Source organism: Heloderma suspectum, chromosome 3 (assembly GCF_057233095.1).
Source record: "Heloderma suspectum isolate Gila_16-S chromosome 3, 16-S_ref, whole genome shotgun sequence".
NCBI lineage: Eukaryota > Metazoa > Chordata > Lepidosauria > Squamata > Helodermatidae > Heloderma > Heloderma suspectum.
This window is the reverse complement of record NC_139460.1, coordinates 238,570,541-238,594,205: the sequence shown is the minus strand read 5'-3', so window position 1 is coordinate 238,594,205 and position 23,665 is coordinate 238,570,541. Positions and strand designations below refer to the sequence as shown.

General features: G+C 42.0%; 1 protein-coding gene across 7 annotated transcripts in view; it reads left to right on the top strand.

The window, feature by feature from the left end:
• Nucleotides 1-23,665, top strand: part of LHPP (phospholysine phosphohistidine inorganic pyrophosphate phosphatase) — a 265,744-nt gene that overhangs the window by 21,859 nt on the left and 220,220 nt on the right. For all 7 annotated transcript variants that reach the window (XR_014788783.1, XR_014788784.1, XM_084841524.1 and 4 more), the window contains exons 2-4: nt 10,627-10,814; nt 16,625-16,778; nt 22,078-22,141. Coding sequence is in view for 5 of the 7 variants with exons in the window: in XM_084841524.1 (XP_084697650.1) it covers nt 10,627-10,814; nt 16,625-16,778; nt 22,078-22,141 (406 nt within the window). In the remaining 2 variants the exon portion in view is untranslated. The remainder of the gene's footprint in view (nt 1-10,626; nt 10,815-16,624; nt 16,779-22,077; nt 22,142-23,665) is intronic.

Here is a 23,665-nt window from a genome sequence, read left to right as displayed (position 1 = left end):
GGGCAGTTTAATGGAAGCACTGAATTAAGTCCCTGTAGTTTACCCCACACCTCTCCCCTTTCATCCACCATTGGGATATTGTGAAAGGTTAAAAGAGCACTACTGCAATATCATGACTGGTTAAAACAGCACGGCTACAGATTGTGAATGGGTCAAGCAGGCTACTGCACTATTGTGAATGGGAAAACAGTACTGCATTGATACTGTGAATCAGTGAAGCAGGCTACTGCGATATTGTGAATGGGAAAACAGGACCCCTGTGATATTGTGAATGGTTAAAACAACGCCACTGTGCATGGTTAAAAAAGGCTATAGATTGTGAATGGGTAAACCAGGCTACTGCAATATTGTGAATGAATGAGTAAAATAGGCTATAGTTTGTGAATGGGAAAAATGCACTACTGCAAAGTAGTAGGGAAAGGAAGCCTGTGTCCAAAAGCTCCCTACTGTGAATGGGGAAAAAGAGGAAAGGGGGGGAAAGGGGTGGCCCCATCCCTTAATATTCACTGCCAGGTCACACCCAGGATTAAATGTGGGGGGATGGGGCAGACTGCATCAGAACTGCCCAAGGGCCATGTTTAAGGAAAACAATGCACTAAAACAACTTCATGAAAATGCAGTTTCCAGAGGGAAGCTGCGGGGTTGCTGCAGATTGGCGACAGCATCACCTGTCACAAATGACCACGGTGTGCTTTTGCTCCTCACTAAATTGGCCATGTAGATTGGGCCTCAGGAGGAATCCTGAGTTGCTTTTCAATAGCGGTTTCGCGAAATGTCAATTTCTGGAAAGACTATGTTCTTCCTAAGCAGGATTTCTTCCTAAACTGAGACAGTAGGTAGTGACTAATATAATACAGGTTGACAAGAGCGGTAACTTGCAGACTTAAATAAAAAAGCACCCATAGGAAACTATGGAACATAGAAAGCTGCCATATACTGAGTCAGACATTAGTCCATGTAGCCCAGTCCTGTCGACTCAACACTGACTGGCAGCAGCTCTGCAGGGTTTCAAGCAGGATTCTTTCCTAGCTGTAACAGGAGATGCCGGGGATTGAACCTGGGACCTTTTGCATGCAAAACATGCGCTCTGCCACTGAGCTACAGCCCTTTCCCAACACTGAAGGTGCAGCCTACCTTGCAGAATTATACTTGAGCCAGGATTCAGTGGGCTTAGTCCTGGAATCTATTGGCAGTGCCGAAGCTCAGTTCTAGAGCTGCTGATAAAGTAATAAAAAGGAGTGGTTTTTTTCCCCCTTACTTTAGATGGTTAGAACCTTAAGGGCACTCTGGCCCTAATCAGACTATACCCACCTGAGATTGGAAAGGATGGGGTTCCTAGTTGGACATGACCAGGCAGGTTTGAGCCTTGTCACTTCTCACTTCATGTGTTGTACATTTGCTTCTGAACTATCACAGGGGTCATGATAAAGATTTAATGCCAGGAGTTGAATCAGGATTACAAAATCCCCTTCTCTATAAGAATCCAGCCCATATCACTTGAATACTGACTTTTGTGGACATACATCATGAGGTTAATTTGTATTGCCTCAGTTAATTGGCTTCATCCCTTGGCATCCACTGTTGTGATTGGGTCACAAATAAGAATTGTCCGCAACTTCTGTCTTAATTGCATGATCAACAGTGTCATACTGTTAATTATCTGAAGCAAATGACATAAAATGGAGTATTCCACTGTGACCTGACATTGTTGTATGCTTCCTCTATAATATTCGGTATTGCTCATTCCAGGTCAAACTAGACATGACATTAATTGCATGATTGCAATTAACGAGTCTAGTTTTTAGCATTTAAATAGCAATGGTGAGAGGGGGGCCAATCAGGATTGGGACCAAGGTACATGGAGATGGGGGTTTAACCCTTTCCCCCCATGCCAGTCCCAATGAAAATCACCCTCTTGGAGTTGCTATTTGTCCTGGAAAGTATTGGATGATCTATCAACTATTGATACTAAGCTATTGAAAAATTGATGTTATGCAACTGTACTACTTCTGTTTATTTCTGTCACATGAGGGTGGGGTACTTTGTCCTTTTCCCTTTTGGTTGTTGATCTAATTCTGTGCTGGGCCTTAACTTCGTTGTTTTCAAAATGTTGGCAGTGAGAGAGAAGAAAAGTAGGTGTTCTCAAAATGTGTAGATGTCAGACCTAATGCTCAATTTCCCCTTCTCTTTATTGAAAGGATTTTTTAGCCAGAACTCTTAGGGTGTTTTCAGATGGCAGGTCCTTCAGTCATGGATAGTAGCAGTCAAAAAAAGAAAAATGAATAGGGAAGTACCTCAAAGAAGAGGTACGCAGTAGAGTGTGGGTTTGGCCCAGTATTGCTGTTTTGTGCCACAGTTGTTGTGCCTTCCTTACCAACTCCACTAATTCCATAGCACAGGGATAAAGTCCCCATATAGTTGAATTTAACATGCTGGTGCAGCACACTTGACACACCGTCCATCCAGAATGATGGTTGTACCTTTGATCTGAATTAAAACATTGCTGTGTCCAGGGTTGGCCCTACCATTAGGCAGAGTGGTAACAATCTGATTTTGGCTGTCATGAAAGGCAGAAAATCATTAGTTATTGTATGTTTATTGTATTTTTACTTCCAGGGAGAGCTACCTTTAGAACTTTCTGCCCCAGGTTCCAAACTAACTTGGCCAGCCTTTGAGGGTGGGATGCCATTTGCTGTTCCACCTCAAGCAGCAAAATCTCTTGGGCTGGCTCTGGCTGCATCTGTTGCAATCCATGTAGGGGCCTTCATATGTGCATACAATTTGATTGGTTTACATTGGTCCAGATTTCTATGCATTGACTTTTTAAGTAAACATCAGCATCTGAATGAATGAACAAATGTTCAAGTCAATCATGTCCTGCAATTATTATGTTACATATCTGATAAGTTACACTTTAAGTAAGATTGTTTGAATAGTATAATAATTATTCTTAAAGCCTTTGAATGTAAAATATATTATTGTGTTTATACTCCAGTTTAAACTATATTTGGAATAACAGATGTGAAGTACTGTCATCTAACTGTCATACCAATTGTTCATTGTTCTGAGAAGGTCACATCATAATTAATTAACAATAATTATTCCCTGGGTACACGCTGCACTTCTTTACTCAATTGCTTCATTAACTCATGAGTGATTCTCACATTCGTTGCTCCAATCAATGAAGATATATTTATAATATACAAGTGGATGCTATTAGTTACAATATATTAACTGCCTAATTTAAAATAGAAGAGCTATCTTTATGAAGGGCAATTAACCACTAAGTGTAATTGATAATTCACATAACTATGATTAGGAAAGACAAATAATACCAAAGGATGAATTTGGAGATGACATCTCTGGATATTTGAAATGGTCATAACTTGGTTTTCCCATTGGGGATCATGTTTTTCAGAGTTGCTTCTGATGGATATATCTTCCTGAATTGATTTTTATACAATCAATTGTATTGTATAAAAATCACACACACACACACACACACACACACCATACTGTAAAAAATATGTGTTTTGCCTCATTAAAATTGGAGTTCTTAGATTTTGACCTCTGAGAGGAGGCTCTGCATTTTGAATATGAAAATAAGATATATGGATGAGATACTTACAGTACAAGCTTTTACATGTTACTTAGACATAAGTCCCATAGTGTCAAATAGGGCTTACTTCCAGGGAAATGTTTGTGGGATTGCAGCTTTAGTTGTAGTTTTCTAGCTTGGATCATGTTTCAGTTTGAGCTTCCCTTGGATTCTACTAGTACCTTACCTGCAAAAACAGCAGCTGGGGTTGTAGATGTGAATCTATATGAAGTCAGAAAGTTCCATCCCTAAGATCAAGGATAGTGCCTGGTTCTTTGTTTGCAATATGGCACTATCCCATGAAACTAAGAATGTTCCTCTGTGTCCAGAACTTCCAAGAGCACAAGAAAGAATGTCCCTTATTGTCACAGAGAGGAAGGCCAGGATCTCTTCTTGATCATCCCAGAGTGTTTGTTGTTGTTTATTTGGCCAGTCGCTTCCGAGTCTTCGTAACTTCATGGACCAGCCCACGCCAGGGCTTCCTGTCGGCTGTCGCCACCCCCAGCTCCCCCAAGGTCGAGTCCGTCACCTCCAGAATATCATCCATCCACCTTGCCCTTGGTCGGCCCCTCTTCCTTTTGCCTTCCACTTTCCCTAGCATCAGCATCTTCTCCAGGGTATCCTGTCTTCTCATGATGTGGCCAAAGTACTTCAGTTTTGCCTTTAATATCCTTCCCTCAAGTGAGCAGTCTGGCTTTATTTCCTGGAGTATGGACTGGTTTGATCTTCTTGCAGTCCAAGGCACTCTCAGAATTTTCCTCCAGCACCACAGTTCAAAAGCATCTCTCTTCCTTCACTCAGCCTTCCTTATGGTCCAGCTCTTGCAGCCATAGGTTACTACGGGGAATACCATTGCTTTCACTATGCGGACCTTTGTTCTCAGTGTGATGTCTCTGCTCTTACCTATTTTATCAAGATTTGTCATTGCTGTCCTCCCAAGAAGTAAACGTCTTCTGATTTCCTGGCTGCAGTCAGCATCTGCAGTAATCTTTGTGCCTAGAAAGACAGTCTGTCACTGCCTCCACGTTTTCTCCTTCTATTTGCCAGTTATCAATCAAGCTGGTTGCCATAATCTTGGTGTTTTTGAGGTTGAACTGCAACCCAGCTTCTGCACTTTCTTCTTTCACTTTCGTCATGAGGTTCCTCAGCTCCTACTCGCTTTCAGCCATCAAAGTGGTATCATCTGCATATCTGAGATTGTTAATGTTTCTTCCAGCGATTTTGACTCCAGCCTTGGCTTCATCAAGCCCAGCACATCGCATGATGTGTTCTGCGTACAGGTTGAATAGGTAGGGTGAGAGTATACAGCCCTGCCGTACTCCTTTCCCAATCTCAAACCAATCTGTTGTTCCATGGTTCTTACCGTTGCTACTTGGTCGTTATACAGATTCCTCAGGAGGCAGACAAGATGATTTGGTATCCCCATACCACCAATAACTTGCCACAATTTGTTATGATCCACACAGTCAAAGGCTTTAGAATAGTCAATAAAACAGAAATAGATGTTTTTCTGAAACTCCCTGGCTTTCTCCATTATCCAGCGGATATTGGCAATTTGGTCTCTGGTTCTTATGCCTTTTCTAAACCCAGCTTGTACATCTGGCAATTCTCGTTCCATGAATTGCTGGAGTCTACCTTGCAAGATCTTGAGCATTACCTTACTGGCATGTGAAATAAGTGCCACTGTTCGATAGTTTGAACATTCTTTGGTGCTTCCCTTTTTTGGTATGGGCATATAAGTTGATTTTTTCCACTCTGTTGGCCATTCTTGTGTTTTCCAAATTTGCTGGCATATGGCATGCATCACCTTGACAGCATCATCTTGCAAGATTTTAAACAGTTCAGCTGGGATACCGTCATCTCCTGCTGCCTTGTTATTAGCAATGCTTCTTAAGGCCCATTCAAGCTCACTCTTCAGGATGTCTGGCTCTAGTTCACTGACCACACCGTCAAATCTGTCCCCGATATTATTATCCTTCCTATACAGATCTTCCATATATTCTTGCCACCTTTTCTTGATCTCTTCTGCTTCTGTTAGGTCCTTGCCATCTTTGTTTTTGATCATACCCATTTTTGCCTGGAATTTACCTCTGATGTTTCTAATTTTCTGAAAGAGGTCTCTTGTCCTTCCTATTCTATTCTCTTCTTCCGCTTCCACTCATTGCTTGTTTAAAAATAATCGCTTCTAGCTAACCTCTGGAATTTTGCATTTAATTGGGCATCTCTCCCCCTATCACTGTTGCCTTTTGTTTTCCTTCTTTCTTGGGCTGCTTCCAGTGTCTCAGCAGACAGCCATCTTTCCTTCTTCGTTTTCTTTTTCTTTGGGACGTTTTTTGTTGCCGCCTCCTGAACAATGTTGCAAACTTCTATCCATAATCATAATTCTGTCCATAATCCCAGAGGTGCAGGACACGGAATAGTGGGCTCACGTTACAGGAAGCCAGTTTCCAGCTGAACATCAGGAAAAACTTCCTGACTATTAGAGCAATACGACAATGGAACCCATTACCTAGGGAGGTAGTGGGCTCTCCCACACTGGAGGCATTCAGGACGAGGCTGGACAGCCATCTGTCAGGGATGCTCTGACTTGGATTCCTACATTGAGCAGGGGGTTGGACTCGATGGCCTTCCACCCCTACTATTCTATGATTATGTTTATATTTTTGGTTGGGGGAAAAAGGGGATCCACCCTGAATCCTTGAGATAATGCAGAATAAAATTCAAATAAAAGGTTGATATGAGCTGTACTCAACAGTGCCAGACATTTGGAGTTTGAATTCTGATTGTCCAGTCTTCAGTCCAGTTTGCAACACATTGCACATATTCAAATCTTGTTCAAAACTAATGATTCCGGCTTAATGAAAAAACAGAATGCAATTAATGAAGCCTGGAGGACCTGCTCTATTTTTAATCTTTGTATAGTCCCTTGTGATTTTAGCTGCTGTTATAAGGCAATAATTGTAATGCTTACATTTAAATAGAGAACTGATTAATTGAATTCGAATGTGCTCATAGCGGAGATCCTGCACGCTATATATATATATATATATATATATGTATGTTCGTGTGCGTGTGTGTGTATACACATTATCCAGCACTGCCACTCCGCTTATGCTATTGACGTAGTGCTAGCATATGTGACCTCTAGCCCAGTGCCAATGGCATATACTGGCATGACATGATAGATAGATGAGAGAGAGAGAGAGAGAGAGAGAGAGAGAGAACTTTATTACGGTCAAAGACCAGCCCCCAAAAGGAACTACATTAAAATTATCTGCCATAATCCCCAATCAAATTAACAGACACTTCAACACAGTGTAGTACTAATGTAATGCATATTAGCCATATTGGGTGAATGGCATTACTCTCCAGACTTTATCTTTCATCCAGCTAGGTAAGTCTGAGCTCCCTCAGCATCCTTCTTCGAACACCTATTGTGGCCTCAAAAAATTTGGCGACACTATATGTAAATGTCGAATTAGTATCAGACAACAATATGTAGGTATGTTGTTGTCCTGTATGACCTGGAAAGCAATCCATCAGTCGGGAGATGAGTGCAGCACGAATATCTCTATAAAATATACACCACAACAAAACGTGCTCTGTAGTTTCTATCTGTTCCATGCCACAGGGGCAAAGGCGGCCTGATCAGGGGATCTTTTTGTACCGTTCCTCCAAAACTGCTGAGGGGAGTCCATTTAGGCGGGCCAAGGTAAATGCCCTTTTATGTTTATGCAGTTCCAGTTGTTCAAGATAGGCTGCAGCTATTACGATGTATCTGTAGTCCTCCCTAAGATAGAATTCTGGGGCACTATTGAGGTCACTTTGTTTCTCAATATCTGCAGTGTGCTGCTTGATAGTCTCCATTGCCTGTTCAAAGCCCATATTTAATAAAGTCCGCAAGGGAAGACCCAAGAAAGTTATTTTCTGTTCAATTGACTGAATCCAATTGGATTTAAAATCGTCTTGCAAAATTAGTGGGGCAAGGCCAGTAGGAAAATATGACAGTCTAAGCCGGTACACAAGAATAGCCACCCAAACCCTAGCTTCAATTTTGATCTGGCCAGTCTCTAATCTTATCTTTGCATTGGAGACATCCCTAGGAACACCCAGTATTGCCCTCAGAAAATTTGATTGTACATGTTCTAATATTTGGGTATTCGGGAAAGGCCCCAATCGGGAGCCATACAATAATTGCGCTAGTACTTTTGCTTGGTCTAATTGGAGGGCTAAAGGGATATAGTGGTCGCCTTTCATTCTCATAAATTGTGATATTGCTGCCGAGCTTCTCTGTGTGTTTAACGCCACATATTCGCCATGAGCCTTCCTGGAACCATATGCTTGAAAGACTACCCCTAAATATTTGAATTGGGAGATCTGCTCAATCTTGTGCTGGTTTATCATCCATGATCTAATTTTTGGTCTTTTTGCAAAAGTCATGATTTTTGTTTTTTGATAATTGATCATCAGATCTTCTTCCTCACAGTATTCAGTCAACGCAATTCTGTTGTAAGCCCAATTGGAGTCCTTGAGATAATAGCTGCATCATCTGAGTATAGTAAAGTAGTTATGTGCCACCCGCAATTTTGGGGGGATGAAAATCAGTATGGTTTAGCTGGTCTACCATTAAATTGATGTAGAAGTTGAACAAAAGTGGGGCGAGGATGCAGCCTTGCTTAACCCCTTTTTGTGTTGGAACAGCCTTTGTAAGGTGGCTGTGAGCACTACATCTGACCTTAAGGGAGGTGTCCCTATATAGAATCTGGATGAGTAGGAGCAGGCGCCTATCAATGTTAGAGGCCTCTAATTTCTTCCATAGTTTGACCCTCGAGAGTCGAAAGCTGCCTTAAGGTTTATACAGGCTACATAGAGCGAGGTGGCCTTGTTTGAGATGCATTTCTCAATGAGATGCTGTAGCACCAAGTATTGATCTATGGTAGAGCGACCCTCCCTGAAGCCTGCCTGCTCCTCCGCCAATATCATATCCTGTTCCAGCCAGTCTTTTAGCTTCCTATATAAGTGCCTGGCATATAATTTACCAATAATACTTAATAAACTGATGGGCCTGTAATTTGCAGGGTCGTCTCTCTTTCCCTTCTTGAATATAGGAACAATAATGGCAGAGCCCCAATCTTCTGGTATCTGCCCAGTCATGTCAATGTAGGAGAATAGCAACACTGCCCACCATTCTATGTTGTTTTTGACCACCTCTGGAGGGATCAGATCTTCGCCCGGTGCTTTGCCTGTTTTCACTTGGGCAGCTAGATCATAAATTTCTGAGGTCAAGACCGGGGGCCAAGGCGGAGCATCTTCAAGCGCAATATTCCAGGCCACGTGGGCAGCATCAGAATCCTTGTATAATTGATAGAAATGCTTCTCCCAAGCCTTTGGATGAATATAACAGTCTGGCAATGCTGGTCCACAAATTGGTGAGATCTTTCTCAACCGCCAGAACATGGTTGGATCCTTAGATTTGACTGCTTGAATCAGTTTCACAGAGTTCTCCTTCCAAGCCTTCTTTTTCTTTTGTATGAGTAGCTGTTTGTAGGATTTTTTCTGTTCAAGAAGATCTTGAGCCGCCTTCAGATCAGAACTAAATTTATACTTTTGATAGGCCTTCTGTAAGGCTTTTTTTTTGCTTGAACACATTCCCTATTGAACCAGGGCTTCGAGGTTGGATGGTGCCGTTGTTGAGGGACCCTTGCTCTCCGAGTGAAGGCTTGTTTCAATTCTCGGGCTAACTTCTGATAAAATTCCACCAGGCTCATTGTTTGGGTGTTAAGTATTAGAGATGTCTTAATGTTTTGCATGTTGTCTGATGCAAGTACTGCCTGTAATTCCATGTCCATCCTTGGGGTCCATTTGACACAACAGTAAGCTTGCCCCTCAGGGAGTATCATAGGCATATAGCGATTGGCACTTCGTAGATAGGGGTGTGGGGCTTTCCAAGTCAATAAGACTGGGAGTTGATAACTGTGAAGTTTTGGGACGACCTCCATGTCCTTCAAAAAGGGAATCAAGTTTGTTGATATAATAAGATAGTCTATTTGACTCATTCTGTTTCCCGTCAGATAGGTAAATTCCGCTGGGTGGTCTTTCCCGAACGCACCATTCAGAATGTGCAGGTTGAGCCTTGTAATCAATTGATGTAGTAAGAGCCCAGAGTAGTTAGATTTTATATCTTTAGATTGTCGAATAAATGGAAGGCCATTTATACTAGGTGTAGGGGGATAAGCTTTTTGCTGGGAATATAGGGTGTGATCACTTGGACCCATCCTGGCGTTAAAGTCCCCTCCCAAAACCACATATGTATTGGGATAGGACTGGAGCAGAACTGCTACGTATGCTTCAAATTCTGCCCAAATTTCCCCAATCTGTAATTTCTTCTTTTGAGGGGGAAGATAAACATTTATTATCAACAGATCCCATCGAGCAAAATGAGCAAGGACAGCCATTGCATGTTGTTTATAGGATGGCAGCATCCTTGTGCTTACGCACAAAGATGTAGCAATTAAGATTCCTAAACTTCCTTTACATCTTCCATGTTCCTCCCCAGGGACTGCTCCAATAGAATATGATTGAAAACCGTTAAACAGCAAAATCCCCTGGACCCATGTTTCTTGTAGCAGTACAATATCCTTGGAAGAAAGATAGTCTTTGGATTCAGGGTCCTGCAGGATTCTGGCCCAGCCATTTATGTTCCGTGTTGTAAGGCCAATTTTATTTATATGGCATGACAAGTTTTCCCAAAGTGGCAGCTTTATATCTATATTTGTATGCTGTTCATTTTTATTGTATAATAATTATTAATTGAGTTATTTACATCTGGATTTCAAATATATTATTCTCACCTCATTCTTCTTAAAAATGTATCATCATCATCATCATCAAAAATTATTTTTAGGCCGCCTTTAAGGGTAAAACCCTTAAAGTAGTATTTGGAGTATTCATAGGCTTTGAGAGAATCAATGTAAATCCTGAATTCTATAGCTGATTGATTTTAATGTCTCATAATTTGGCTCTGACAGGATCAAGGCATCTGGCCTGAAGTTGCGGTTCTGCACCAATGAAACTCAAGCTACTCGGAATATGTTTGTCGAAAAGTTGCAGCGTTTTGGCTTTGACATTGTGGTGAATGAAGTCACTGCTCCAGCACCAGCAGCATGCCAAATTCTGAAGGAGCGTAACCTGAGGCCACACCTTCTTATACATGATGGTCTGTTAGTTTTTCATGCTGTATACGCATTAACTGTCGTGCATAGTATAAGTGGGTAATTTGAACACAGTGCAGTCTCACTTCCTCTTTGAGAATGAAGTCATTTCATATGCCACTGAGTGTAATTCACACAGAAACTTCGTTGGTTGTATGGGTTAGATCCAAAAATGCCACAGGGGCAACAGGCTGGAATGGGGGCCAAAGGTCACCCCACACACACCAAGGACAATGTTGCCCCAAGGGTCCTTGGTGTGGGGGTGGACTTCACCCCTCCTCCAGATGATTTTCAGCAGGGGTCTTTTCCCCTCCCTATTAAAACCAATGGACAAATTGCTCCATTGTATTTAATAGGGAGAAGAAAGGCCCCTTGCTGAAAAATAACTGGAGGGGGAGGGCGAAGTCCACCCCTCACCAAGGACCCTTGGAGGAACAGGGTCCTTGGAGTGTGTGGGGGTGACCTTTGCCCCCCATTCCAGCTGTTTTTCCCCTCTCCCTATTAATACCATTGGATGAATCATTCAATTGGCTTTATTGGGAGGGAAAAAAGAGAAAGAGAGAAGGAAAGGAAGGAAGGAAGGAAGAAAGAAAGAAAGAAAGAAAGAAAGACCATAGGATCCAGGGAAGGGAGGGAGGGAGGGAGGGAGGGAAGAAGAAAGAAAGAAAGAAAGAAAGAAAGAAGTCAGAAAGAGAGAAATGGAGCTGGAGGGTGGGGGAGAAGAGGAGAGGGAGAGAGAAAGAGGGAGCCAGAGAGACAGGAGGGAGGGAGGGAGGGAAGAAAGGAAGGAAGGAAGGAAGGATCCAGAGAGAAGCCAGAGTGAATACCACACACGCAGGGTACATATCCACATACACACACAAAGATAAGCGGGGAGGACGCTTCCAATGTTTTTGTGATTGGCCTCCACCCCCCTACAGCAGCTAATTTGTGGTGGTGCCCAGGGCACTTTTTCAAAATGCCAAATGTGCCCATGGGCCCAAAAAGGTTGGAGAGCCTTCTGGCACTGGCCTTTTCTACACCAGTGCCAGAAATTCCTGGGGGTGTCAGTCATTTCCTGCTACACTTGGAATGAAGCCCAGCTCGGGCTAATTTTGCTCCACTGGCACCTGTTTCGCTGTTATCTCTTCCACACCCTCCACCCTGCCCCCAGGAAGGGGTGGAGGCTTCTTGCAGTCTGGCCACTGGTTTATAGAACATTGTAACTAGTGTTCTTCACAGGGGAAGAGAGCTCTCTTCCCCTGAATCTTTCTGTCTATATCTGGACCTTGGTGTAACCTTGCCCTGCACCGTGGTACAACTTCTTTCCACATGAGCTTATTGCTTGTCCAGAATTCACGTTTCTTGTCATGCCTGCCTCTTCCCTGTTTGCCATAGTGTTGCAAGACCTGGGTTGCCTGGGTCCTAGGTCTTGTCCTGACTTGTCTTCTGTATGGCCAATTCTATTGTAGATTGAATCCAGCCCAAGTCTCTTCCCTAGCTATCTTTGTGGACCAGCTCCAATGTCCACCCATGGTATGAGGTTGCTATTCCCTTTCCTGACATGAAATCCCTATAGGCTGAGGTCTGAGGGCCTCAGCTGGTCTCCCATCTGGTCCATCGAGCTGCAAATGAAAGACTTGATTGATTTGATTTGGGAGATTTTACAAATAACAACAACCATGGTTGTAGCTGGTGCTTGTGGCATTAATCCCTCATGTCACAGAAATCAGGTAGTCTTAACCATGTGTCTGGTTTGACCAAATTGTACATGCAATTTCATTATGACTAGCCCTACCTTTGGGCAGAGTGAGGCAATAGCCTTAGGGGGCAGATGCTGGAGGTGGCTCAGGGCAGTGCTGGCTATTCCTCCTGACCTACCCTGGCTGTTTCCCTCTGTTGGAGGACAGAACTGTGTGTGTCACGCAGCCTGTCCTCCTCCCCCTAAGCTACGTGGCGATCCTTGGATGCCATCCTATCCCAGGTGTTGAAATAAGATTCATCTACCAGCCTGGTCAGCTTCTATATGTGGAATGGGGTGGGAGGGAGGACACAATGTTGTCCTTGGCCTAAGGCAGTAAAATGTCTTGGCCCAGTCCTGGATTTCAATCACGAACAACAACATAATAATATTGTAATTGCACCTAATAATAAGTGCAGTAATTTTCGACTCTAGATTTCTGACTAGTCTGGACTTGGCTAGATTTTATGGCTATGAGCTCCTTAGAGGAACGGAGGTTGGGGATGAGGATGAAGAGAAGGGATGTAAAGATCTGTATTGAAACTGCAGATTGCAAGAGAGACCAGAAGGAAGGGGGTGCAGAAGAAAAGCGGGAATAATACTAAGGAAACTGGAAGCTAAATAAAAGAGGCAGAGTCTCAAAATGATGCTGAAAGAGGGCAGGGATGATCGGAAAACATAGTGGTCCAGAGTCGGACAATCATTCAAGCCTTCTTAAACCACAGTTTATGAAACTGTGAGTGAGCGTAGGGGCTGAGAGCCCCTCCCTCCCATCAAACGCAACTTCGGCATAAAGATCTTGACATGAGATCCTGGCTTATTTTCCTGTTTGTTATTTGGCCTCCTTTTGGGCATAAGGAGGAAGTCTATAGTTTAATACAAGCCAAGATCTTCATTCCAAAGCTGGTGCATGATGGCAGGGAGGAGTGTAGGGATGAGGAGATTAATACAAGCTACCATCATTGTGCAGGAGCTGATAAGCAAAAGGGGAAGGGGAGGACTGAGGGAAAAGGAGTGCTCATTCCCAACGCTAATTTCTGGCTTCATAAACCATAGTTTATGAAGCCTCAAATGAGAATCTCAACGGTCAGTATGTCCCTCTCTGTATCACCACTGTCTAAAATGAGGAAACGGTGATTAACTAAAGGTGCAATCCTATGCATGTTTAGACAGAAAAAAGTCCTACAACTCCTAGCGTTCCCCAGCCAGCATGCTGGGCAAGCTTCTGAGATCTCCAGATCAAGATGTTACAAAAAGCTATTGTGGGGGTTGGAGTGGTAGGCTGACTTAGGTCTTCTTCACATGGGGCTTTTATCTTGCAATTGAGGTTGGTTACTCATGTAAGTTTGCTGGTCCTTTACATGATATTGTCAACCTCCAGCATGTCTCCTGTGCTTCCTGACCATTTTTGCAGCTTAATTTGAAATGGAGATAATGAGTTAATAAAAGAAATGGTTTGAATTTGTCCATGTGAAGAGGGAGTGGTGCTATAACAATAGTGCCATCTAGTGGCTCTATTGAAACATATAGAACTTGCAGATAAAGCCAACCCTCCAAAAAAAGCCAGGAAGAGTGTGTGAAGGAACCCATCTTAATCCCACAAAGAATCCAGAAGCAGAAGCCCTGGTAAAGCTGCGTGATAAAAAACCTGATGTGGAGAAGCCCTTAATATTGAAATCATGAAGTCTGCATGGTCAGAATCTTAAGTTGGAATGGGGGAAGAGTCACAGACTGAAATGGATTAGGCTTTACGAGGTGTCATGCAGGTTTTGGGTTACACCTAGGATTGTTCAGATAAACGTAATGTTTGATACCCCTGTTTTTGAAAATATCAATATAAAAATATAAACTCTAGTAGTTACTCAGAATTGTTTTTAACCTTAGTCCGAGCACACAGGTTCCTTGCCATGGGTGTTGTATTTTCAGGGATCATTTTTGAAGTTCTGTCTCTCTTTTTTTAAGCTTCTAGGCACCGCTTTTTAGATACATCAGTTTATTTTGAAATTTGAAAGAATCACTTTTGGGAATATAGTGATGTGCACTCTTGTTTTACTCTTAAGCTTCATCCCCAAACTTAACTAAAATGCTGACCTGCAACTTGGTGATGTCAAGTTGATTCCAAATGACTGTTGTCTCCTTGCCATCTCACAGATACATTTGCTTGGTTTCCCTAAGAATCAAGTGTCTAAAATTTGAGATGCCCTGTGGCTTGTGGCCTGACCCTAACTCTTGCAATGCTAGCAAAGAAGTAGGATGTGTGTGGCTTTAAGCCATAATTTCATATTGGTATCCCAGCATGTATCTGCCATTGTCACAGTTCAATAACATCCAAAGAAATGTTTAGAATTGGGGGGGGGGGGGCTGTTGCAGAGAAAATACATTGGCAAAATATAGAAAGAGACATGCCATGCATGGCAAGCAACTGTTGAAATATAAAATGCGAAATGTGTTGATTACCTCTAATTTTTAGATTTCCTTTTCTTCATTGTGTTTTATGGGACTTCAGGCTTTTCTACATGAGGCATTTATTGTGCGCTCGTTATTCCCTACTCAGGGTTGTTTATGGGTTCCTTAGATGAGATCGTGACACTCCAGTTTCTCTTCCGTATCTAACCAGTACTTTTGGCAAGTTGTTTTTAGAGTGAGGTAAATGCGGCATTTAATTGTGAAAGCAAAAGAAAGTGTGATTTCCTCTTGTGAATTTGCACTATACTGCTATACCACAGTGCCACTTAGAGGTTATGTATCTGAAAAGCAGGAAAGGAAACTCTCCTGTTGTAGTGCTCGGATCTCAATTCTGTGACAAAACCAACAGTAGATACAGCAGATTAACAGCCTCATGAAGAAAAGCTCACACAAGTCAGACCTGCAGCACAATATTGCTGAATAGAATGCTCCTGTTTAGGGTGCCATCCAGCAGTGCCCTCTTCCAGGACACTTAATTCAATTTCCCCTCTACCTCCTATTTTTCTGTGTCCCCCCCCCCCACACCCAGTTAGCATCCTGTGTCGACTGAGCATGCTCAGTCCTCATTGGGCTGTTTTGGGTGGGGGGGGGGTTCCAACCTGGAGGGTGAGGTCTAAAGTGTTTTTTGTACGTTTGCCAAACGTGAGGTTTCCCTAACCCTTCTAATAATGCCCTCCTGTGCGTGGGTGGTGCTGTTTGGCCACATAAGGATCCCCAAGGAGAAGGCTATCAATAGCTACTAGTCCTGATGGTTATATGCTACATGTTATATGGTGATCCAGTATCAGAGGCAGTGAGCCTATGTACACCAGTTGCTGGGGAACATGGGTGGAAGGGTGCTGTTGCGCTCATGTCCTGCTTGTGGGTTTCCTGTTGGCAGCTGGCCCTGCTTTGCCCAGGCAGTATACAACAAAACGTATAACTACAAAACATAACACAACAAGAACAATAAAAAACAGTGATAAAATAAGAATTACCAATTAAAACCAAACAGTATCATATACACCAGGAGTGTTGAACCGCTTTCAGTCTGAGGGCCAAATTCAATTTCAGGGTAGCTCTCGAGTGGGCAGGCCCAAAGGCAAAAAGGGGAAGGGCTACAATACCAGCACATTTTAGCTTAAAGCTCTTACTTCCAGTACCTAAGCCTTAGGAGAAACATTTCAACCTTTCAGAATGGGGGGGAAACTGCAAAAGCCAGGAAACCACCCAACGATAGTCCTAGGGGGAGGGAAAGGGGGCATGGCCCTCTAGGAAACCCCAGAGGGGTGGATTTAGCCCACAGGCCTGAGAGTCAAGACCCCTGTTATACACAACGGACCCAGAAAATCTTAACTCAGGTATAGGTCAAGGTAAAGAGGTGAATCTTTAAGGGCCATTTGAAGGCATGTAATGATGGGGCCTAGTGGACATCAATTGAAGCATAGTTCCATTTAGCCACTACTGAGACATTACTTTTTTGGCTTCTCCCACAGAATAGGATCATGTTTGTATTTCAGAAGTTACAGAATGCAGCTGTAGTCACGACTGGTCTGCTCTAGTTCAATCAGTTTGCATTTGCTTATCAATAATCAGAAATAAATTTGTGTTTTCTTCAAAGGATGGATTAGAATTTCTCTTTTTCCTTAGATGTTGGCCCTGAATTTGCTGATATTGATAAATCAAACCCAAACTGCGTGGTGATTGGTGACGCGGCAGACAACTTTTCTTACAAAAACCTTAATGATGCCTTCCAAGTTCTCATTGGTCTGGAGAATCCAGTTCTTCTATCTCTGGGAAGAGGGTAAGTGAATTGGTATATAGTTCTCTAAAATACTGGAAATGCCAGAAATGTTTGTGGTATGTTTTTGAGTTATGTGGATTCTGTGGACTTGCAGACTGGTTTTTCACTTTGGGGGGGATTTGCACTAATGCACATTAGCGCTAATTTGCAGTAGCACATTACTGCTAATGTGCACATGCACTTATGCAAATTAGCACAAGTAGAATGAAATTCTGATTTAAAAGATCCAATTCCGTCTACGAGCAGACAACAGAACGAAACATAGAGAGAATGGATTTAACAAAATCTGTATATCCCTAGTCAAGCTACTTTTCTTTAGAATAACAATATTGCTGCTGTTGCATTGTGTGAGGTAATACCGGCTGCAGTATATATTGTCTATCCCAGCAATTTGGATTTAGAGTGAGCTCTTCATTTAAATTATTTATATGTCCAGTTATCTACCTTTTGGGATATGAGAACATTGTGTAACCCAAGACTAATTTTACACAAAACATTATTTTGGGGAGGAACCACAGCTCAGTGGTAGAACACATTCTTTGCATGCAGAAAGTTGTAGGTTCAATTCTCTGTATCTCCAGTTAAAAGGACTGGGTAGTAGGTGATAGGAAAGCCTCTGATTGAGATTAGATGATACTGGACAAGATGGGATAAATGTACAGAGTCAATGTGGTATAGTGGTTAGAGTGGTGGACTAGCACTGTGGAAACATGGGTTCAATCTCCAGTCAGTCATGAAACTTACTGGGTGACCATGGCCCGATCACTGTTGCTCACCCTAATCTGAGAGAGGATAAAAATGGGGGGGGGGGAAGAATCCTGCCGTGAGGATAAAAGGTGTGGGAGGGAAGAACTATGTACACCACCTTGAGCTCCTTAGAGGAAAGGCAGGATGTAAATGTAACGAAGAAATAATTAAAAAAAAAATAAAGGAATAGTCTGACTCACTGTAAGGCAATTTTTTTAATGTTCCTGCCTATGTAGGTGCTGCCCATTCACCCTTATCTGTACTTGGGAAATTTCCTAATTCCTGACCAGATTACCCTAAGTAGTATGAGGTAGAAACACTTCTTCCCAGTCTAACTAATGGTTCGCTTTCATTAGATGAGAAGTGACAACCTCATATTAGGGTAACCTTCTGTGCCTGGTTTTTGAAATGCCTAGCCTCTGCGAGTCTTGGTATCCAGTCAGAGCAGATAAATTTTGATTAGACGAGGAATGCTCCTCTCTGAGTAGACAACACATGGTTAGGTGGACAAATCGTCTGATCTGGTATAAGGCAGCTTCCATTGTTACCTCCCGTCTGGTATGTTGCTCCTATAGGCAATAAAACCGAGTGAGAATTCCAGTCATGTCTCTCAGTTGACAAGCCTAGTTTAAATGGAGTGGTTTGTTGTTTTTTAAAATGTACATATTAATTGTAATAGCATGTAAATAGTAATAGTAATAGAAATAGCATGTAAATAATAATAATAATAATAATAATAATAATAAATAGAAATAGTAATAGAATGTAAATAGTAATAGCATGACAGCTGGAGTGGAAGAAGCAAGAACGGAAATGGTAGATTATTGGTGAGGACGCAAGGGGAAGTGCTTGGTCTTGACAAACGGGGGCGGCGGGGGGAGTAGTGGGAGAAATAAGCCACAAGCCTTGGCTTAGAATAAAGCCCACAACTCTGTCTTTGGCTTTGATCTTGTTTGGTTTAATATCAGTAAGGAAGAGTTCTTGAGAACTAAAAAAAAGACAAAGGTTGGATCTGTGGTGATACTTTCATGAATGGGAGAGCTCCTTCTGTCTGCGGAAGGCTTCTGTTCCAGCAGAGGATTTCCGCTGGCTGAACAGGGGAAGAGGCCGTCTCCACTGACGCCTGGCTGTGAGACTTACATCAGTAAACGCCACTACAGTTTGAGTGATGCAGAAGGAATTAATACTTCAGGAATGCCACCCTGTCAAATCTCGCAAAGTGTGAATATACAGAGCGATCTCTTTAAAACATACAACTTTTTATCAGAAAAGCAATGCTCTTAAACTCCCCAGAACAACTATATTGTGGTGCTTACAGCTCAAATTTCACTTTGATGTAGGGGCTTTGGAAATCATTACTAATGGATTCTGCTGAGAGCATGCATGCACTGGGCACCCTGCGGCAGACAATTAAGGATGTGCCCTTAAGCATGATTATTAGAAAATATGCCCCATTGAACTTGGTAGGACTTCTGAATAAACATGCTTCAGACGTACCTGAAAGTATTTTACCTCCATGACACAGCTGATCCTACGCACGTCTACTGAGAAGTAAGTCTTACTGAACACAACAGGACTCAAAATGGGCTTATGACTGGGGTCTTAAATGCACTTAACTGTATTGGAGTGCACCCATTTTGTGTTATTCTTGGCGGCTGTACCCTAGTAGGCAACTTTGGTTTTCTTCTGAGTAACTGTAAGCCTTGCTTACAATAGAGGTAAATGGAGATCTACTGTACATTTATTGTTGGCTTCCTCTGATATTACATGTGGACATACCAAAGCTAACTTGAGTGAGGTAAATGTTGCAAACATGTAAAGCGTACACAAACTTTGTAATGGATATTCAAGCTCACTCCAGTTGAATTTGTAAGATCTTCCAAAATGGAGAAGACTGATCTATCATTGTCTTGTGAGAAATGGGGACATTAATGTTGCTTTGATTTAAAAAGGGCTCCTGTGATGTCATCTAGTACTACTACTACTGGCATGCAATTTTTTGTTCTGATGTGGTGTTTCAGTAACATTATATAAAGCATATGTGTGTTAATAGTGTTCATTTCTTCAAACTCACTTTGAAGAAACTAACATTCTGTCTGCTAAAATTTTAGTGTGCTGTCTAGAAACCTAGAGCATTAGAGTTACTGGAGCAGAATGCTCTCCTTGTGAGAATGGAGTGATTTACATTTAGCATCTGTTTTGGGCTGAGAGTGGGAATTGGCTTTGTAATTTCTTCTGTCATGCCACTGTCAGAAAATTAAGCTGTTTACGCTAGACTATAGAAGGTTAATGGCTGTTCTAGCAAAGGTCAAGTGGTCATTTTAAAGAGAGGCTGTGCTGAATAATCGAAAATGGCAGAAGGATAAAGCATAAAATCTTATCTGACTGCTCATCGTACACATTTTTGTTCTCTACCTATCTGTCTAGGGACTTAAAAGAAAACACTTGCATTATATTGCTTCTCTCTTTTACTGTTTCTAAAAAAAAAGAAAAGAAATTTGCTGAATAATATTCTGGACATTCACTGAAGAAAAGGCTGTTATTAGGCTTCATTGCTAAACATAGTTACTTGGATGTAAGTTCTACCTTAGCATTTCCAAACAAACTTGGTTAGAATTGGACTATCAGTTTAGGCAAACCTCAGACCACTTAATCTTGCGTTTCTGGTTCGATTTGGTCAGTGAGATGCTACAAAGTAAAGGCCACTTCACATTTAATGGGAGAAGAAAGTGTGACCTGGTTTGCACATAGGGCTACCTCATGGTATGGGTTGTTGAATTCGGGGTTGTCATGATATGCAAACCCATCCATGCTAAGAAACTGTAATTTGTTAATCATGAACAACCCAGAAAGCAAACCCATGGTTTGTTGTTGGGTTGTGAACCCTTGAGTTATTTAAACCATGGGTTGTTGTTATGTGGGAACCCAGAATCGTGGGTTGTTCACGTATTGTTTCACCACACTACAGAGGCAAAGGCAAGGTCAAAACACCCAGCTGTTCTACATGTCAGTACCATAGGACTGCAAAGGCATTTCAGATACAGGGAGGGAGGGAACAGGTGAAGGAGGAGGGAAACAACCCAGAGATCATCTGCCAGACAAACTGTGGCTAGGGCAACAAATCATGGGTTAAATAAAATTATAGGTTAGTGTTATGTGTGACTTAGATCTATGTGTTAAAGATGTGTACATGCAGCAGGGAACCCATTGCCATCTCCCTGGTGTATATACCCATCTTTTATGAAAACGTACGTGCCATAGGGTTCAGTTGGATGAGACAGTGGAGATCTATGATCTTTTACATTTTTGTTAAAGGCAGCCATAGCTGCCCCCCCCCCCCGTTTGGGACTGCGGCACTGCGGGATGGGTTTAACTCTTCCCCTCCATACGACCATCTTGCCATTTCCCATATGGAAAATATGTATGCTTTTGCTAATTGGGCAAACAGTACCTTGTGGGGGCAATTTTCATCAGGAAAATGGCATCCACCCCAGCTTTTATTCAGTACTACAGAATAAAAGAAACATTAGGTAGAGCTGAAAGCTGAAAAAGGTAGGTTTTAGTTAATTATTGGTATTAATTTTAATTAGTGAGGGCAAATTTTGATTGGTGGGAGTTAATGGCACACTGGTTTTTGTTTGGCCACAGAATGCTGGGAGTTGTAGGAGTCATTTTGTCTAAACGTGCATAGGATTGCGCCCTAAGGCTTCCTTCAGTAATTCAAAACAGACACCTGTAGTGAGATTTTGGTACTATTCAGATATGTTTACATTTAATTGATTAATCAGTTAAAAGCCTGTGGCTAATCAATTGAAAAGTTGACAGTCCTGTCAGCTGATTGGCGCTTCTTACATTCCTGAACATATTACATGAATTAGGCCAGTTTATATGTACAAAATATATAGATTTGCCGTAGCTGTTTAGCTCATGACATATTTCAACCATGGTCTTTGTAGCAGAAGAAGATATAAAACTTTATTTTTGGTGCGCATACTTTTTGAAGAGAGGGAACGAAGATAACATAGAACTCATTCCAGTCTTTTTCACTCTATGGATGTGCATGTTTGTGTGAAACTGGGCAGGACAATATATGGAATTTTTTGAAGAACTGTGGAATGGTTTGCCGTGCTAGCCAGCCCATAGATGACTGTGCCAAACTGGAGATGGGTTTTACAAATCTGTTCGCAAGGCGCCTACCATTGTCGTTGCCTCATTGTTCTCTGAATCTTCATTGTAGTCAACTTGAAAGCCACAGGATATCAGTATGATGAACCATTGGCTTGCTGGTTGGCGTGCTGCATCTTTGTGTCTGCACACAAACACATGCACACACTACTGAAGGTTGTTTATGGCATTTTGTCACATTAGCATTGTATCATTTTTGTTCTACATTCTACTCAAAGCCATGTAATATATTGCTAATTCTACTGCTTTTGAGGGGGGGGGAAGGTGTTGTATGAAAGCTTGAGGAAAAACAAATTTAAATCTTTTGTAAAAAACAGGTTGAAGCATTAAAATATTTGAATTTAAATTGGAACCTTTACATTTTCAGACGCTATTATAAAGAAACCGATGGTCTGAAACTGGACGTTGGAGCATACATGACGGCATTGGAGGTATTTTAATAGTTTAAATGGACATGTGGATTATTATAGTAAAAGTTCAATTATTGCACCGTACATCCATGCTAGTTGACATGGATCATGTATCCTCTTTGAAGATTTTTAAGCAGTCACTAAAGACTCTGTTATTCCAGCAGGCCTTCCCTTTTCAGAATTCTCGTTCCTTTTGCTGACTTTTGTATACTGTTTTTAAGCTGTGTTTTATTGTTGTATTTTTACAAAATTCTTTTTAGTTCAAAGTTGTTTTTGGTTATATGTTGTTTGTATATATTATCTGTATGCTTTTATGTAAATGGTTTTTAAACTTTGTATATTGCATTTTAATGTTTTAACTTTAGTAAACCACCCAGAGTGCTTCAGCTATGGAGCGGTATAGAAATGTTGTTAATAATAATAATAATAATAATAATAATAGTTTGTATTGATCAGCATGTGGGTAGATATGAGTTGGAGATTCCTTATACAGAAAATGGCAAGTGGATCTCCTTGCTTGCTGGGCTTTGTTTATTTAATTTTTTAAGTCTTCTTGCTTTGGGAGTGTTGCCTGGGGCAGAGGTTGTATTGCCAGCTATAGATAAATGCCCAGCCCTCTAATTTAATCTACTTCTGGTCATTTGGGGTTCAAAATGCGGCTCATAAAGCAAGGGGAAGAAGAAGAAGTGGGCAGGGCAAGAGGTGCCTCATTTTTATATATTAACAATTGAGATGCTTCTAAAATTTCTGGGTGGGTGGTGTCACGGTCCTTTAGGAGTCCCATCATTACCACACATCTCTGTATCCTATTTAGAAGTATCTATAAGTAAGCCTTAGGAGATGTATTTTCAACCTTTTGGAATGGGAAAAAAACTGCACAAAACCTAGGAAACCACCAATCAGAAGTCAGAGAAAGAGGGTGAGGGCATGGGAAGGGGGCATGATCATCTGGGGAACCCTGGAGGGCCAGATTTGGCTCCCAGGCAGGCCAGATTTGGCTCCCGGGACTGAGGTTCCCAACCCCTGCCAGATAGGATGTAAGGCTGGATGCAAAGACAATGACATTGTGTGGTATATGGCTGACCACAGTTTAGCCTTTCTAGTAGCATTCCATGTTCAGATACGAACAGTGCCATCACTTCAGCAAATGAAATAACACAAAAGGCAGGGCCTGCTGTTAAACTGGGAGACCAAGCCTTATATCATTAAAGGTTCTCCACTGGTTGCTCCCATTGCCAAAGTGGAGAGGGTGGCAACTGGACAGAGGGCTCTTTATTTATTTATTTTTAAAATAATAGAATCATAGAATAGTAGGGTTGGAAGGGGCCTACAAGGCCATCGAGTCCAACCCCCTACTCAGTGCAGGAATCAGAGCATCAGAATATCTCAGTGCAGATACTCAGAGCATCCCTGACAGATGGCTGTCCAGCCTCGTCTTGAACGCCTCCAGTGTGGGAGAGCCCACCACTTCCCTAGGTCATTGGTTCCATTGTCGTATTGCTCTAACAGTCAGGAAGTTTTTCCTGATGTTCAGCCGGAATCTGG